We start from the raw sequence: 16585 nt of genomic DNA on the forward strand, positions 1-16585 counted from the left end.
ATGCCATCGGCTCCATCAGCCCTTGCCCTCTGGATCACAAGACCAGGTTTCATGTCCAGATGCAGAAATCCGGCTCCCTGTGTGCTCTCCCCACACCCTCCTTTCCTTCTGGCCTTTTTGCTGACCCCTGGGCCCTTCACTCCCCTTGTCCCCTGCCTCCTCCCCTCCTCCATCCTTTAGCGCCTGCCTGCTTTCACTTCCTTCCCCAGCCAGGCGAGTCTCTGGGGGCTGCCACTGGCAACTGTCTGGCCAGGATTCTCATCTCTCTCTTTGCCCCCATCTTTGTACCCACTGGGCAAAAACCTAACCCTGGGGGAACGGAACCGACCATCTAGGCCCCAGTGAGCAAGTCCCCCGCGTTCTAAACAACGTGCCACTCCCATAAATATGTCCCCAACCTAAACTGTGCCCCCACTCTGCCCATCACTGTTTCCTGCTCAGCCGTCCCTGCCTACCTGCACCACAACACTGTCTTCCCTGGTCTCCTCTGGCACTCAGTGGGTGGTCCCACCTCACCTCCCAGAAAAAAGTCCTGCCCGGAGCCCCCCATCTATCTGCATCTACCCCATCCCTACACCCCTCTTCTCAGGGGCCAGATGTGTCCCATCTCCCCATCTCTCCTGGCTGCTTCCCCACAGCACTTAAACAAGCTTCCCTCTGCCAGACCTTTCCAGTACCACCTCTCCTCTCCACAGCAAGCTTGGAGGATAAACAATCCATGAGCGCCTCCCCCCACTCCCAGCTCACCTCGGATTCATGGCTCGCCCCTGGGGAATGAATGCCTGGTGAAGACATGCCCACGCAAGGTCCCTGAACTTGTAGTCCCTAGGGTTACTACCTGGTATCTGCCTCTTTCACGCACGGAATCACTCTCACCAAGGCCACCAGTGGCTTCCATACTCTCAAGTGCAGAGGACAATCTCACTTTCAGGTACGGAGAAATGTGCATGTGATGATGAGCCCCAAGGAAGCAACGGTAACCAGGAAAGTAGAAGAGAAATCCCAAATCAAACAAAGGGAAAACAGAAGTCACAAAAAGCAAAACGAAGAAAGTAGAAAAGTAACAGTGAAATAAATCATAAAATAAGAAGAAATACATAGATTAGGTTTTCTAAAGCTCAGCGCTCGGCTGTTTACAAAGAAACACACATCAAAGTCATAAAAGGTGAAAACAGAGGGATGGGCAAAGACATACCAGGCAAATGCCAGTATACAACCAGCGGGAGCAATGCTGCTCTTCGGCGAGGTGGGATTTAAGCACTGAAGGGGCCAAAGAGGAAGGTTACAGGGTGATAAGAGGCCTCGTTAGCTGTCAAGTGCATCGAACAATACAGAAGCTAAAAACATACAGCAAAACTACAGACGCCAGAAGAACTTGATTAAGATATGATTAGAGTGGTCCAATGCACCCCAAATGCACAGATCCAGTGGACAAAAACAAGCAAGGTCACAGAGTGGCCACTCTCTTCCACCAACAGGATGTTCCCTTGAGTCCCCGAGGAGCTTAAAAACTACAGTGCCCAGGCCCTGCCCCTAGAGACTGTGGTTCACTTGGTCTGGGGTGGCCCAGCCTCAAGGTGCTTTAAATAATCCCCAGGAGACTCTGGTTCTCAGCTGGCCCTGGCTCTTCCTGTGGCCCATACGCTCCCTCAGGCCCAGCTGGGTCGCTCTCCTCCTGGCCTCAGCCTGATGGCCCTTGACACAGACCCCCAGCACTCTGGCCGCCCCCATAGTTGCACTCAGTGCACTCTACGCTGGCAGTCCATGGTCACGTCCATCCTGCCCATCAGGCACAGCCCCTGCTGTCCTGTTGCCCCTGTATCCCCAGCTCCTTGCACAGCACCTGGCAAATAGCTCAGGGGCTGCTGGCTGAAGGGAAGAGAAAAGGTGTCCCCTACAAGTGCCTGTCCCTATGCAGTGAACCCAACCAGGGGAGGGCATCTGTGGCCCATGGACACTGGGAGACCCCAGGCAAGGATAAGTCCTGTCTTCTCGGGTGGAAGTGGCTCTGACAACCCAAGACTGGCTTGGCCAGTCCTGACCTTGGCCCTTGGGGGCCTCCCTCCATACCCCAGCCCACTTGGCTCCAGGTCGTGGGCCATCAGCTTCCCCCACCCCAATCTTCCCTCCCAGCCTGGCCCACCACACGGCAGAGCCTGCAGCAAGAGTCCCGATTTCTCTCGCGAGCATCTCACCACAGGGGCTGGAATTACTCAGGCGAAGGATCCGGGTGACTGTGTCTCCTCCAGAGACCTGGGTGCCGAACCTGGAGACAGGAGACGAGGGTCAGCAGGGCCACAGCCAGCACACACCCCGCAGGCCAGCTCTCCTGAGAGAGGAGGGCCGGGGCTCAGGCAGGCAGGAGGCCCCATAGCGGTCTGTCTTCGGCCCAGAGCAACCGAGTCCCAGGGCTGGAGGCCCTCCCCACGCGGTGCCCGGTGAACCATGACCCAGGACTGCTCACCAGTAAACCCCACCCACTCTGCAACCACACAGACCCCAACGCAGTTGGAGTGAGGGGTCCCAAGTCCGGCCCTGACCTTGGACCACAAGTGACTACTTGGTACTTCTGTCCCCGCAAAGCCCTCGGAGATGTGCAGATCACGGCTGTGCCCCCTGAGGCCTCTCTCCTCTGGGGTAGCCCTGGCTTGGGGCTTTCGAGCTGGGTGGCACCAAGTGGCCCTGGGCCAGCGGGACAGCAATGAGCTGGAGTGGGCAGCCCGGGGTGGAGGCCAGAGGGTTTCGAGGGTTAGAGCAGGAGGCGGGCGGGGGCGAGGCAGGGATACCTGACAAGAGGCTCCTTCTGGATCTGGTCAGCGGTGTAGTGGGTGGTCCTGTGGAAGCTGATGGGGCAGCCCACCACCGCCATGTGCACCGGGATGACCGCTGGAGGCAGGTCTCCCACCTACAAAAACAGCAGTCATGCGTTGCTCTCGGCACCGGCTCCTACCACAACCCCTGGCTCCCCATCCCCTCCGTTCGAGGCCCTCCCTCCTCCAGCCAGCCCAGGGTCCCCAAAGTTTGGTCGCAACTGGGCGGGGACTCACTCCCCGCTGTCTGACACTCACCCCAGACCCCCCCAAAGGCCTGGCCTCCCAGCCCCCGCTTCCCTGTCCTGCTCTCCCACCCAGCCCTGCGTGCGACTGCACGGATCTCCCAGCTTAAGGGTCTTTGGCCTCTTATGGCCCCTTTGATTAAATTTCTTTATCTTTTAAATGGAAATAACTTTATTATTTTTCTCTGCTAATAAAAAGCGATAAATGTCTTTTTTAAATTTAAAATAGAATGTATTTCACCCATGATCCTACCCCACCCCCCAGCATGACTCACTGTTAACATTTCAGTGTACCACTGTCTAGACAGACTTGTGTGCATAAAACACAGATATAAATGAGGAACATTCTGGGCATGCTTTGTTTTGGTAATCTCTTTTCTCTTTACAACATATGATAATTTTACTAATGAAGGTTTACAGCATCATTTAACAGGCTCCGGAATTCTACTGCGTGGATGTAGCCTAATGTTTTCATCCTATCTTCTCCTGATGGACATGGATGTTTACACCGTTTGCTTTTTTCTCCCCCCCTCTATTACAAACAACGCTGAGAAGAAAAGGAAGCCTGGTGTGAATTTACTTGTTCCCTGTGTCCACTTCTTTCCTTGGGGCAACCTTAACTGTGTGTCCCCAGCGTCCTGCAGAAGTGCCTCTGAACGGCGGCACACATGTCCCAGCCGGCCTCGCCATGCACGTGAGTACCTTTCCCCTGCACCTTCACTGACAACTTTTGAACCTTGCTAATCTCACAAAGACTAGTATTTCAGTGGTTTAACCCTCACTTCTTTGGTTACCAGTGCTGGTGACATGTTTCACGTTCACTGGCCGTCTCTCTTTGTCATTCTTGAGTTGCCTATTCAAACCCTTTGCCTATTTGGGATGCTTTTGCCCCCCTTATTGTTAGTTAAGAAACGCTTTGTATGTTAAGGTGATCAACTCTTTGTCATTGGGCACAGCACAATTTAAAGCAAATATCTAGCATAACTAACCCATCCAATTTACTAAATAGTTCAAGAAAATCTTCTGTGCAATAACTCAGTAGCCTAGGATTTGGGACACGTTTACTTTGTTTACTTACTGTGCAGATGAGGCTGTCCCAGTACTCGCCCCACATGTTCGCACAGGCTGTGAGGTCAATGGCAAGCTGTTGGTGGGCCCCCAGCACGCCCTGGGAGAGGTGGGGAAAGAAGGCAGCTCCTTTCCCGTGGGACAGCATGCTTTCCATAAACTCTGCAGGAGAACCAGGAATGGGGATTCAGGCCCCAGGGCAGGAAATAGGTCCAAACCCTCAAGCGTCAGCAAAGCACTGAACCAGACAAGCCAACCTACAGCCTCTCCTTGGTCTGGCTAAACAGACCCTCCTCCTGGGAGCCTGGGGCCCAGCATCCAGCTTCTCTCACCTCCCACAAGGGCCGAGCCTCAGCCCTCCCTTCTGAGCCACCACCCCTCCCGAATCGAAGCCAGGCCCTGTGCACAAGCCGTACGCCCTGGCAAGGGGATGGCCTCGTTTAAAAGAGGGGGCGCTGTCAGGTGGAGGCCACGGCCATCTCAGGGACCTTGCTAGAAAAGACGCTGAGAAGTGGTCTCTGGTCAGGGTCCCCTCCTGCAGCAACTGGCCCACCTCCTTGGAAGGCCACGCAAAATGCCGCTCTGGCCAGGCCTGGGCTCAGCGCATGCCCTGGGACTCTTACCCAGCTGCTCTCGCTTGGCCAAGAGCTCCCGCATCCGAGCCATCTTCAGCAGGGCAGGAGGCATGTCGGGGCTTGACAAGACGGGACATGGAAATCACATCAAGCCACCCGGGCCCTTCCCCAGACCTGAGCCACCTCCCCTGGCAACCAGCATCCCCCCAGGTGCCCAGCGGAGGAAGGTGGCCCTGCCTGCTCCTCCCAGGGGAGAGCTGGTCAGGCCTCCTCTTCACCTCTGTCTGTGGTCTTTGCTCGCGCTGCACCCCTACCACCAAAAGCATCCCAGCTGCAGGCCGCCTGCCAGCCCCAGGGATTGCCTCCCAACAAACTCAGGAGGGCTCCAGGGCAGGGACCCCGATCCCCAGGCTCTGCACCTTGGTGACCCCTGGATGCAAACCCAGCCCAGACTCCCCAACCCTCGTCCAGCCTTCTGCAACAGGCCGTTTCCACTCTTTCCTGCTGACATCTGTCCTGCATTGAACACATGCTAACTTTCTGCAATGGGCAAGTTAATGGCTCAGGAGCTGTTCCTGGTGCCCTGCAACACCAGCAGTCGGTGGTTTTGAAGCTCCCACTCCCACCCCCACCTTAGGAGCTTTGGTGGCGAGGCGTCTGCAGCGGGGTGCTGGTAAACTTAGCCAGCCTCTCGGTGTAAATACTCTCATTGCAGTTGATTCCGAGCTACAGCTTTGCAGCGTGCCTCACTGTATCTCTGCGCACAGTTCCCTCCACCTACAATAACTTCTCCCTCGTCCGCGGGCCCCAGTACCACCTGGCCTGTCCGAAGCCCTCCACCTCAGCAGGCCACATCCTCCCCAGAAGCCGCCTCTGAAAGAAACCAGACTTACAGGCTGGGTTTTTGGCGCAGGCTGTTTGCAGGGCTCCCAAAGTACTCAAACTTGAGGGTAAAAGGGGTCTGTATCGGGGAACAGTTGGTCAGGATGAGCTGGCGATTCACGCGGGTCCGCAGCGGCACTGCTGAGCCGAAGTCCAGGTGGAGCCTCTCCGGGTGGCCTGGCCACAGCTCTGCACTGGCAACACTGCCCCGAGCCCACGAGCACCCGGTTACACGCCACCCTTGGCCCTGCCCAGCGAACCACCTGGGGTGGGGGCGCCAGAGCTGCCCGGAAACCAGGCTGCATCCTCCAAGCCCTCATTAAGCTGCCACCCCAGGGCTTCCCTGATGGTACAGTGGTTGAGAATCTGCCTGCCAATGCAGGGGACACAGGTTCGGGCCCTGGTCTGGGAAGATCCCACATGCCGCAGAGCAGCTGGGCCCGTGAGCCACAATTACTGAGCCTGTGCGTGCGATGAAGAGTGGCCCCCGCTTGCCACAACTAGACAAAGCCCTTGCACAGAAACGAAGACCCAACACAGCAATCAATCAATCAATCAATCAATCAATCAATCAATAAATAAATAAATAAATAAATAAATAAATAACTGCCTGCCACCCCACAGAGACTCCCATCTCGCCCACCTGTGATGCCAAGAGAGGCCTCAAACTCCCCAGGCTCTCCCTGTCTGGGGCAGACCGGCCTGTCTCCCGGTCGCCAGGCCTCGTGTGGGAAAGCCCAAGGTACCCACAGCCCCGTCCCCTGCCGTCTCCCTGCCTGAACACCACGCCTCTGGTGTGTGGGGAAAGACCACAGAGAAGGCGGTGATGGGCTAGGTGGGGCTGTCCCCAGAGAGTCTGTGAGGGGCCTTTTCCCGGCCGCGGGAATCACGGGGAGGAGGCTGGTACCACCTCAAGGCTGGTCCTTTTAACGGCTGCCTCAGCCCCCAGGCCTCGGGCCTGCCCTGGGCTCACCTGCTGTCGCTGTCCTCTGTAGAGATGGCGATGGCCACCTGCAGTCCCCGGGGTTTCCCGGAAATGCCCAGAACCAGTGGCTCCTTCACGCCCAACACGTTACAAGGGAGGGCCAGGTCCATCAACTCGTCCTATAAGGAAGCCCACCGGGGGTGCATCACTCAGGTAAAGCCCAGGGCTTGGCCTCAGCAGAGGGGCCTCAGATGGGCTCCAGCAGCACAGGAGGCTGCTTGGGGGGGGGGGGGCGCTCAACCCAAAGGTCTTGTCCAGGCTCATCTCTGTGGAAGGGCTCCCAGACCCTTCAGTGGGTCACTATGCCCAGACCCGGCCTGTCAGCCCACCCCTGCCCCCCACCGGAGGCCTGGCCCCTTCCTCAGGGCTCCTGGCTGTGAGTCGGCCCCAAATACCTGGGCAGCCCCACGTGAAGGAGACCCCTCCAAGCGGACCTCTGGAGAAGCCGCACATTTATCCTGATGAAGCTGCTACCATAGAAATCAAGCCCTTTCTGCGTGAGGTCTGCTCTGTGCCAAGCCTGGGCCCGGCCGTCACCCTCGAGCTCAGACTCAGCTGTGTAAGAAAGCCCACCGTCCACATGTTCGCCAGAGAGGACTGGGACCTGGGGCTGCTAGTGTCTGCGAGGAAGAAGTTTCCTTCCCCACAAGAATCACAAACAGATAGCCGGCAACCACCCAAGTACTGAGCACACTCGGCCCAATGGCCTTCCTGTGGGCTGCACCCAGGAGAAGCTGTGTCCTTCTTGGGAGGAACCTGGGTGCCGCTCAGACTCCCCTGCAGCACCCAACACAGGGCCCGCCGTGGGCAGCAGCTCTGTTCAGCATCTCCAGGCAGCTGGAAAGCTGGGCCCACCTGCTCCAAAGAGAATGGCCTGGCGAGGGCTAAAGGTGGTGCCCAAGGGTGTCAGGGCACATCCAGGCCCTGTGTCCCTAGACAGCAGGCCCAGTGGGAGTGGGGACCCCAGACCCAAATGCAAGAAGTCTCGTCCCCACTGACGCGGCCCAGGAGAGGGGTCTGGGGTGGACCTCCTGGCCGGCACAGAGGCAGGCAGCCGGGGGAGCTTCCTGGGCATGCAGGCCCCTGAGCCCTCACTCACCTGGGTATGAGCAGTCAACTCTAGGCTGAACTGGCGCTCCTCACGGGGGCCCAGCGTGCCACGTCTCGGGGAGACTTTTGCTGTGCAGAAGCTTGCTTGGAGCCCCAGGAGCTGGCAGACACATGGGTGGGGTCATGTGCTGGGCTTCCAGGATGGACCCGGGGTCCGGACAGAGGGCTCAGCACTGCCGCATACTCTGGGGAGGCTGGCGGACTGGGGGCCCCCAGCAAGACCAGCAGGGTGGGGTGCTCCTGAGTGGGGATAAACCACAGGTCCCTCTCCTCTCCTCTCCCACCACAGATGAACCTCATCCCTGTCAGGGGTTCTCTGGACTAAAGCCACCCTGGGAGGCCCAGGGTGATGGGGAACAGGGACAGCTGGCTCTGATGCACAGGGACGTGGCCCCATCTGCCGTGGCACGTGGGGCAGGCAGCAGAGTCAGCTCCAGGGGCAATAATCTGTTCTGGGAGGTGTCTGGGGGACAATGTCCCCCTCCACACAGGCCTCTGGGGCTGAGGGTTGCAGGCCTAGGGCCCGACAGTGTGGGCTCACCCACCTTGCCCCAGTGGAACTGGGTGGGCAGGAGTGTGCCATTGATGAGTGTGACAGGCGTCTTGGTGGGCACGCCCACGTAGAGGTTGGTGACCTCCACCTGGCTGCTCTGCAGGTACACGTAGGGCTCCTGCACCTCGGCATACACAGGCAGGTGGCTGGAACACAAGGAAATAAAAGGCATACTCAACAGAAAGGAAGAATTAAAACTCCTCCCTATGTGCAGATGACACGATGGTCCACGTAGAAAATCCCAGGGAATCAATTTTTTTTTTAAATCTTAGAACTAATGAGTGAGTCAGCAAAGTGACAGGGTAAAAATCAACACATAAAAATCAATCACTTTTTTTTTCTTTTTGGCTGTGACAGGAGGCCTGTGGGATTTCTAGTTCCCTGACCAGGGATCAAACCCGGGCCCTCAGCAGTAACGCACAGAGTCCTAACCACTGGACCGCCAGGGAACTCCAAAATCAATCACATTTTTACAGGCTAACAAAGAATGTGTAGAAACAGAAGTTAAAAAATATAATACCATTTATAATTGCTCGAAAAATTGAAATACTTTGGTAAGTATCTAATAAAACACATATAGAATTTGTGTGCTGAAAACTACAAAAACACCAATGAAAGAAATCAAAGATGACTATAAATAGAGAGGCATAAATCATGTTCATGCATTTAAAAACTCAACACACGTCAATTCTTCCCAAATTGATCTATTAAGTTTAACACAATTGTTATCAAACTCTTAGCCAGGATTTTTGTAGATATAGACAAGCTTATTATAACATTTATATAGAAAGATAAAGGACACAGACTAAAACAATTTTTAAAAAGAATAAAGTGGGAAATTACTGGATGTTAAGAATTACTATACAGCTACAGCAATCAAGTTAGTGTGTTACTGATGGAGGGATGTATACAACAGATCAATGGAACAATGTAGAAAACCTAGAAACAGACCCACACAAATATGTCTGAGGGTATTTTTTTCCTTATATAAGGAACGGAGATAACATGCATTTTGCTTTTAACTTTTTATTTTGAAATACTGTAGATTCACATGCAGCTGTAACAAAAAAGAATACAAAGGGATCCAATATACTCTTCACCCAATTTCCCAATAGTAACATCTTGCCTAACTATAGCACAATGTCACAAGCAGGAGACCAAGACGGATACAATCCAGCAATCTTATTCAGACCCCATCAGGTTTACATGGACTCGTTTGTATGTATTTACTTCTACGCAATTTTATCACATGTAGGTACGCATGACACCACCACAGTCAAGACACAGAACGGTTCCATTACAAGGATGTCTCATGCTATCTTCTTTTTTTTTTAACCTCCTCCCCACCCCCATTTTTTTTTTTTTTTGGCCATAAATTTCTGAGTGCTGTTCACTTTGTTCAATAATTAAGGATTTTTCCAAAAGAGAAAAAACCTTTTCCATCTTGGCCAGCTTGGCAATCTTCAAGAATATCAAGGAAGAAAAGACTTGTCCCCATAAAAAGCTGTAAAATACATTTGAAAATGAGGTTTAATTGCAGTTATCATGCTATCTTTTTATAGCCACAGAACGAGACTGAGATAGATCATAGATTCAAAAGCCAAACAAAAGATAGAGATTGGCAAAATGTATTTTAAAAAATGATCCCACTGTATACTGTCTGCAAGAGACACCTTAGATTCAAAGACACAAATATGCCGAAAGTAAAAGGATGGAAAAATATACTGCAAACAGTACCCAAAAGAGAGCTATTGTAGCTATTTTAATGGGAGATGAAATAGACTTTAGGACAAAAATTGTTACTAGAGACAAAGAAGGGTATTTTATAATTATAAAAAGATCAATCCATCAGGAAGACATCACAATTATAAATACACATGTCTAACAACAGTGTTACAAAATACATGAAGCAAAAAATGACAGGACTGAAGGGAGAAACTGACAATTCCAAAATAATGATTAGAGATTTCAATACCTCATTTTAAATAGTGGACAGAACAACTAAGCAGAAGATGAACAGGAAATAGAAGACTTAACACTATAAACCAACCAGACCTCTATATAACACTCTATCCAACGACAGCAAAATGTTTCCTATGTGTACATGGAATATTCTCTAGAACAGATCATAAGATAGCTCATACAACAAGCCTCAGATTTAAAAGGCTGAAATTATACAAAGTATGTTCTCCAACAACAAGAGAATCAAATTAAAAATCAACAACAGAAAATAATTTGGGAAACAAAAATACGTGTAAATTAAACAACACACTCCTAAATAAACAATAGGTCAAATAAGAAATAAAATTTTTGGTTGAATATGCAAAAATTAGTGAAAAACACCACATTAATTTTAAAAAGGACAAAAATGGCATGATTATTTCAAAAGACACAGAAAAAACATTCAATGAAACATTCAATGAAACGTTCTTTCATGAGAAAAACAATCAGCAAACTAGGAATAGAAGGGAACTTCCACAACCTGATAAAGGACATCTACAAAAAGCCTACAGCTAATATACTTAAAGGTGAAAGATAATGTTTTCCTTTTAAGATCAGAAACAAGGCAAGGACATCCAACCTTGCCACTTTCATTCAACACTGTACTGGAGTATCATTAGGTCCATTAGGCAGGAAATAGAAAGGAAAGGCATCCAGATTGGAAAGGAAGATGTAGGGACTTACCTCATGGCTCAGTGGTTAAGAATCTGCCTGCCAATGCAGGGGACATGGGTTCGAGCCCTGGTCCGGGAAGATCCCACATGCCACACAGCAACTAAGCCCATGCACCACAACTACTGAGCCTGTGCTCTAGAGTCCGCGAGCCACAACTGCTGAGCCTGCACACCACAACTACTGAAGCCCATGCGCCCTAGAGCCCATGCTCCACAACAAGAGAAGCCACCGCAATGAGAAGCCCACGCACCACAACGAAGAGTAGCCCCCGCTCGCCACAACTAGAGAAAGCCCATGCACAGCAACGAACACCCAACACAGCCAAAAATAAATAAATAAATAAAAATTTTAAAGGAAAAAAACGGAAAGGAAGATGTAAAATATTCTCTAAATGCAGACGACATGATCTTCTATTTAGAAAACTATTAGAAGTAATGTGTTCAGCAAGGTTGTAGGATACAAGGTCAATATACAAAAAACTATTTGCATTTCTACACATTAACAATGAATAATAATAAAATGTGATTAAGAAAAGTCCATTTCCAAAAGCATCAAAAATGATACAATACTTAGGAATAACTTTAACAAAAAAAGTACAAGACTTGTACACTGAAAACCTCACTGAAAGAAATGAAAAGACCTAAATAAATGGAAAGACATTTCATGTTCAAGAATGGGAAGACTTAATATTGTCAGGATGGCAATACTCCCCAAACTGATCGGCAGATTCAACACACTCCCTATTAAAATCCCAGCTGCCTCTTTGCAGAAAGAGATAAACTGGTCCTAAAATTCATACAGAAATTCAAAGAACCCAGAATAGCCAAAACAATCTTGAGAAAGAAAAACAAAGTTGGAGAATTCATACTTCCTGATTTCAAAACTTACTATAAAGCCACATTAATCAAAACAATGTTGATACGGCATAAGAACAGACCTATAGATCAATGGAACAGAACTGACAGTCCATAAATAAACCCTCATGTTTACAGTCAACTGATTTTTGACAAAGGGTGCCAAGACAATTCAATGGATAAAGAAAAGTCTTTTTAAGAAACCCTACTGAGACAACTGATTATCTAGTTGGAAAAGAATGAACCTGGATTCTTTTCTCACACCATACACAAAAACTAACTCAAAACGGATCAGAGACCTAAGAATAAGAACTAAAACTATAAAACTCTCAGAAGGAAACATGTGAGTAAATATTTTTGACATTAGGCAATGGTTTCTTAGATATAACACCAAAAGCACGAGCAACAAAAGAGAAAAATACATAAACTGGAATTCACCAAAATTTAAAACTTTTGTGCTTCAAAGTATACATACCATCAAGAAAGTAAAAGGACAACTCTCAGAGTGGGAGAAAATATTTGAAAATCATATACCTAATAATAGACATGTATCTAGAATATATATAAAGAACAACACTTCCATCTCAAAAAAAAAAAGGAACACTTGCATCTCAATAATAAAAAGACAAATAACCTTATTTTTTTTAAATGGGCACAGAATTCAAGAGCTAGTTCTCCAAAGAGGATCTACAGATAAACAAGAAGCATATGAAAGATGCTAAACATCATTTGCCATCAGGAAAACTCAAATCCTCAGTGAAATATCACTTCACACACACCAGGATGAGTACCACTGAACGACAGATTGTAACAAGTGTTGTTGAGGAAGAGGAGAAATAGGAGAGCAGGGTGGAGAAGGATGGAGAGTGGGTCCCGACTGGCAACTATTATATTTGCCCCATATATCATTATTATAATAAGATACACTATGTTAACATTATGCATAATTTGTGAAAATTTTAAAATAAAATAAATATAATGTTATCCCAATGCATTATATTGGGATAATTAAAAGAAAGGCTGTAATCAGATTAACTGATAAAACAGAGGAGAACAAAACTATTACTTAAGACCCCTGGAGAAGGCCAAGCAGAGATTCCGTAACAGTGGAGTGAGAGGCATCACAAGGCAGAGTGGGCTGTGGGGAAAGAGCAGGGGAGGTAACTAAAGGAGCGCTGGGAGATTATCCTGGAGGGTTCAGCTATACTGGCTCCCAGAGCTCAGGCATCACACAGAAGACTGGTAAATCCTGCAAGAGGATTTACCCCACCCGCAGTGAAGAATGTGGGCGTGGCCCTGAAGAGAGGTCACAGCAGATCCTGCAGGAACACTGGGCTTCTCAACTGTCTCTGAGGGAAAACGACCAAAAAGATCCTATTTATGAAGGAAGGAAGGGACTGATTCGTGTAGCTGGCCAGTGTGGGTTTCCTCGACTGTTTGTCTTGGGCTGTTTTCCCCAAAGGCCCCTTCCCTTTACGGGATTCAGGAAGCTGTCTGCTCTGAGGGTACTCACACACACTCACACACACTCAGTCCTGGGAGGAGGACTCCATCCACACCTACACCCACATACTCAGAGGAAACTGACACCACCGGCTCCTTATGCAAATCAGCTTCCTCCTTCAGAACAGGAATGGGCAGCCAAGGATTATTAGATGTAGAAAGAAACCCAAAAAGCGAAGGAAGATTCCAAACCAGAATCTGAGGAAACTAAACTTAGTTTCCTCGGGGTAATCTGAGAGGCTGTTGCATCCATAAGACAATAACAGATGACTACAGAAAAGGAACAATTCATTAAAAAAAAAAAAAAAAAAGCTTGAAATTGAAAAGCATGATTGCTAAAACAAGAGTATCCACCAGAGACTTAATTAGTGACCTGCAGGGCCAAGGGCATATCCCTGAGTGAGGAGAAAAACCCCAAGAGATGGAAAATATGAGGAAAATGGTTAAACTCATGCAGTATAGATCCAGCAGGTTTGTGGTGGACTGTGGTAGCTATTGTTTTTACTGTCCAGCAAGCTTTCCCACCTGCCTCTTCTAGAGCTGGATCCTTGCCCCCTGCCACGGGGAGGTAGGGCCTGTGAGGGGAGGTGACCAAAGAGATCCATTCAGACTGTATCTCTGGAGAAAGCTGATTTCATTTTTCACAGAGGTTATTAAGCTGGGAGTGTGTGAGCCTGGAACTCTAAGTGGCCCCCTTCCCTGGGGCATTGTGGCCAAGGGCCCCTGCCAATGGGGGAGAGAAAGGCCAACAAAGAGAGAGAAGCAGAGTTGAAGGATGGGGTGGGTGCAGGAGAGGGAAGGAGGGCGGACAATGAGAGAGAAGTAGAAGACCAGACAAAGGAAGAGGCTGGAGCCCTGGATTCAGTAGGGCAGGAATGCCCGGGTACATGAGCCAATGGTTCCCCCTTTTTGCCTAAATTGATGTGTTTCCCTCACTTGCAACTGTAAACATTCTGATTAATACAAGGTCCTTTAAGAAGAAAGAATAGAGGTAAGAAAAGAAAGGAAATAAGCAGAGACTGAATAAAAGGTATTCATTCTGCCTGAGGAGAAGACAGACTTAACCCTCTTATTTAAGGACCATGAAGAACCATGCAATTACCGGTGGCTTTGAAAAGACTCATACTTAGACCCATAACGTTAGCCGTAGAAGAGCACATTTGAATGAGACATTGCTGGTACTTTCCCCCTGTTGCTGATCCAAGTACCCAAAGTCTGAGAATATCTGTCACTGTGACAGTCTGGGGTGATGGGCGTCTCATACCCTGGAGGTGCAAGTATAAAATGGCCCATTCTCTTTGGAGGATAATTCAAGTATTCATGAAGATTTAAAGTGAGCAGTTAAAGTTTTTATAACAAAATATGTGCAGAAATGACTACAAAACAAATATACAGTTTAAATAGCTATACAGTTTAAAGAATAATAATAAAAAGAACAACTGTGTACCACCCCCGCCTAGCTTAAGAAACAAAATGTTACCATCAGTCAACTTAAGAAAATGAATATTATGCTTCAAAATAGTTTGAGAAGGGTTGGGGGGAGAAATGGATGAGGCTTGTGGATGAAGCAGTATTTGTCGTGATTTGATAATTACTGAAAGTAGATGATGGATACACAGGGGTTCATTATACTATACTATTTTTATATACGTAAGAAATTTTCCATGAGAAAGGAAGGAAGGAAGGAAAGGAGGGAGTGAGGGAGGGAATATCACTAATAACCTTCGAAATCTCCAGTGTGTTCCTCCCAGAATACAATGGTATTTGCTCATTTAAAAATGCCATGTATACACTCAACTAATATTTGACAAGAGCACAAGAATACCCTAAACAGGGACTTCCCCGGTGGCGCAGTGGTTAAGAATCTGCCTGCCAATGCAGGGTACACGGGTTCGAGCCCTGGTCCGGGAAGATCCCACATGCCATGGAGCAACTAAGCCTGTGTGCCACAACTACTGAGCCTGTGCTCTAGAGCCCATGAGCCACAACTACTGAGCCCACATGCCTAGAGCCTGTGCTCCGCAACAAGAGAAGCCACTGCAATAAGAAGCCCGCGTACTGCAACAAAGAGTAGCCCCCGCACGCCACAACTAGAGAAAGCCTGCACGCAGCAACGAAGACCCAACGCAACCAAAAATAAATAAATAAATAAATTTGTTAAAAAATTAAAAAAAAAAGAATACCCTAAACAGACATTTCTCCAAAGAAGACATACAGATGGCCAATGGGCACATGAAAAGATGCTCAACATCACTAATTATTAGAGAAATGCTAATGAGAACTACAATGAGGTATCACCTCATATCAGTCAGAATGACCGTCATCAAAAAGTCTACAAATAATAAATGCTAGAGAGGTTGTGGAGAAAAGGGAACCTTCCTACACTGTTGGTAGGAATGTAAATTGGTTCAACCGTTTTGGAGAACTGTACAGAGCTTCCTTAAAAAACTAAAAATAGCATTAAAATACGATCCTACAATCTCATTCCTGGGCATATATCCAGAGAAAAATCATAATTCAAAAAGATACATGCACCCTGATGTTCACTGCAGCGCTATTTACAATAGCCAAGTCATGGAAGCAACCAAAATGTACATCAACAGATGAATGGATAAAGAAGATGTGGTACATATACACAATGAAATAATACTCAGTCATAAAAAAGTGAATGAAACAATGCCATTTGCAGCAACATGAATGGCCCTAGAGATTTCTTTTTTTTTTTTTCATTTTTGGCTGCGCTGCACTGCTTGTGGGATATTAGTTCCCCAACCAGGGGCTGAACCCGGGCCCCAGCAGTGAAAGCGCCAAGTCCCAACCACTGGACTGCCAGGGAATTCCCAAGATTATCATATTAAGTGAAGTAAGTCAGACAGAGAAAGACAAATATCATATGATATCACTTATATGTGGAATCTAAAAAAAAGGATACAAATAAAGTTATTTACAAAGCAGACACAGACTCACAGACATAGAAAACAAACTTATGGTTACCAAAGGGGATAGTGGCGCAGGGGTGGAGAGAGAAAAATTAGGAGTTTGGGATTAACATATACACACTACTATATATAAAACAGGTAAACAACAAGAACCTACTGTACAGCACAGGAAACTATAGGCAATAACTTGTAATAACATATAATGGAAAAGAATCTGAAAAAGAATATATTATGTGTATGTATAACTGAATCACTTTGCTGTGCACTTGAAACTAACACAACATTGTAAATTAACTATACTTCAATTTTTAAAAAATGAACACCTGGGAAAATGTCCTGGGAAAGGACAGTCTCTTCAACAAATGGTTTTGGGAAAACTGGGTAA

At 48.3% G+C, this 16585-nt stretch overlaps 1 protein-coding gene across 10 annotated transcripts in view; it reads right to left on the bottom strand.

The window, feature by feature from the left end:
* The window catches only part of DLEC1 (DLEC1 cilia and flagella associated protein), a 106750-nt gene that overhangs the window by 6939 nt on the left and 83226 nt on the right, over positions 1-16585 (bottom strand). For 9 of the 10 annotated variants that reach the window (XM_060307300.1, XM_060307299.1, XM_060307301.2 and 6 more), the window contains 8 exons: positions 8221-8374; positions 7665-7775; positions 6554-6684; positions 5592-5783; positions 4747-4817; positions 4134-4285; positions 2787-2905; positions 2196-2266 (listed from right to left, as the gene is read on the bottom strand). In XM_060307300.1, coding sequence (XP_060163283.1) covers positions 2196-2266; positions 2787-2905; positions 4134-4285; positions 4747-4817; positions 5592-5783; positions 6554-6684; positions 7665-7775; positions 8221-8374 — 1001 coding nt within the window. The remainder of the gene's footprint in view (positions 1-2195; positions 2267-2786; positions 2906-4133; positions 4286-4746; positions 4818-5591; positions 5784-6553; positions 6685-7664; positions 7776-8220; positions 8375-16585) is intronic. The other variant, XM_060307303.1, reaches the window with a different exon arrangement.

The sequence above is a fragment of the Globicephala melas genome, chromosome 11 (genome assembly GCF_963455315.2).
Source record: "Globicephala melas chromosome 11, mGloMel1.2, whole genome shotgun sequence".
In the NCBI taxonomy this organism is placed as follows: domain Eukaryota; kingdom Metazoa; phylum Chordata; class Mammalia; order Artiodactyla; family Delphinidae; genus Globicephala; species Globicephala melas.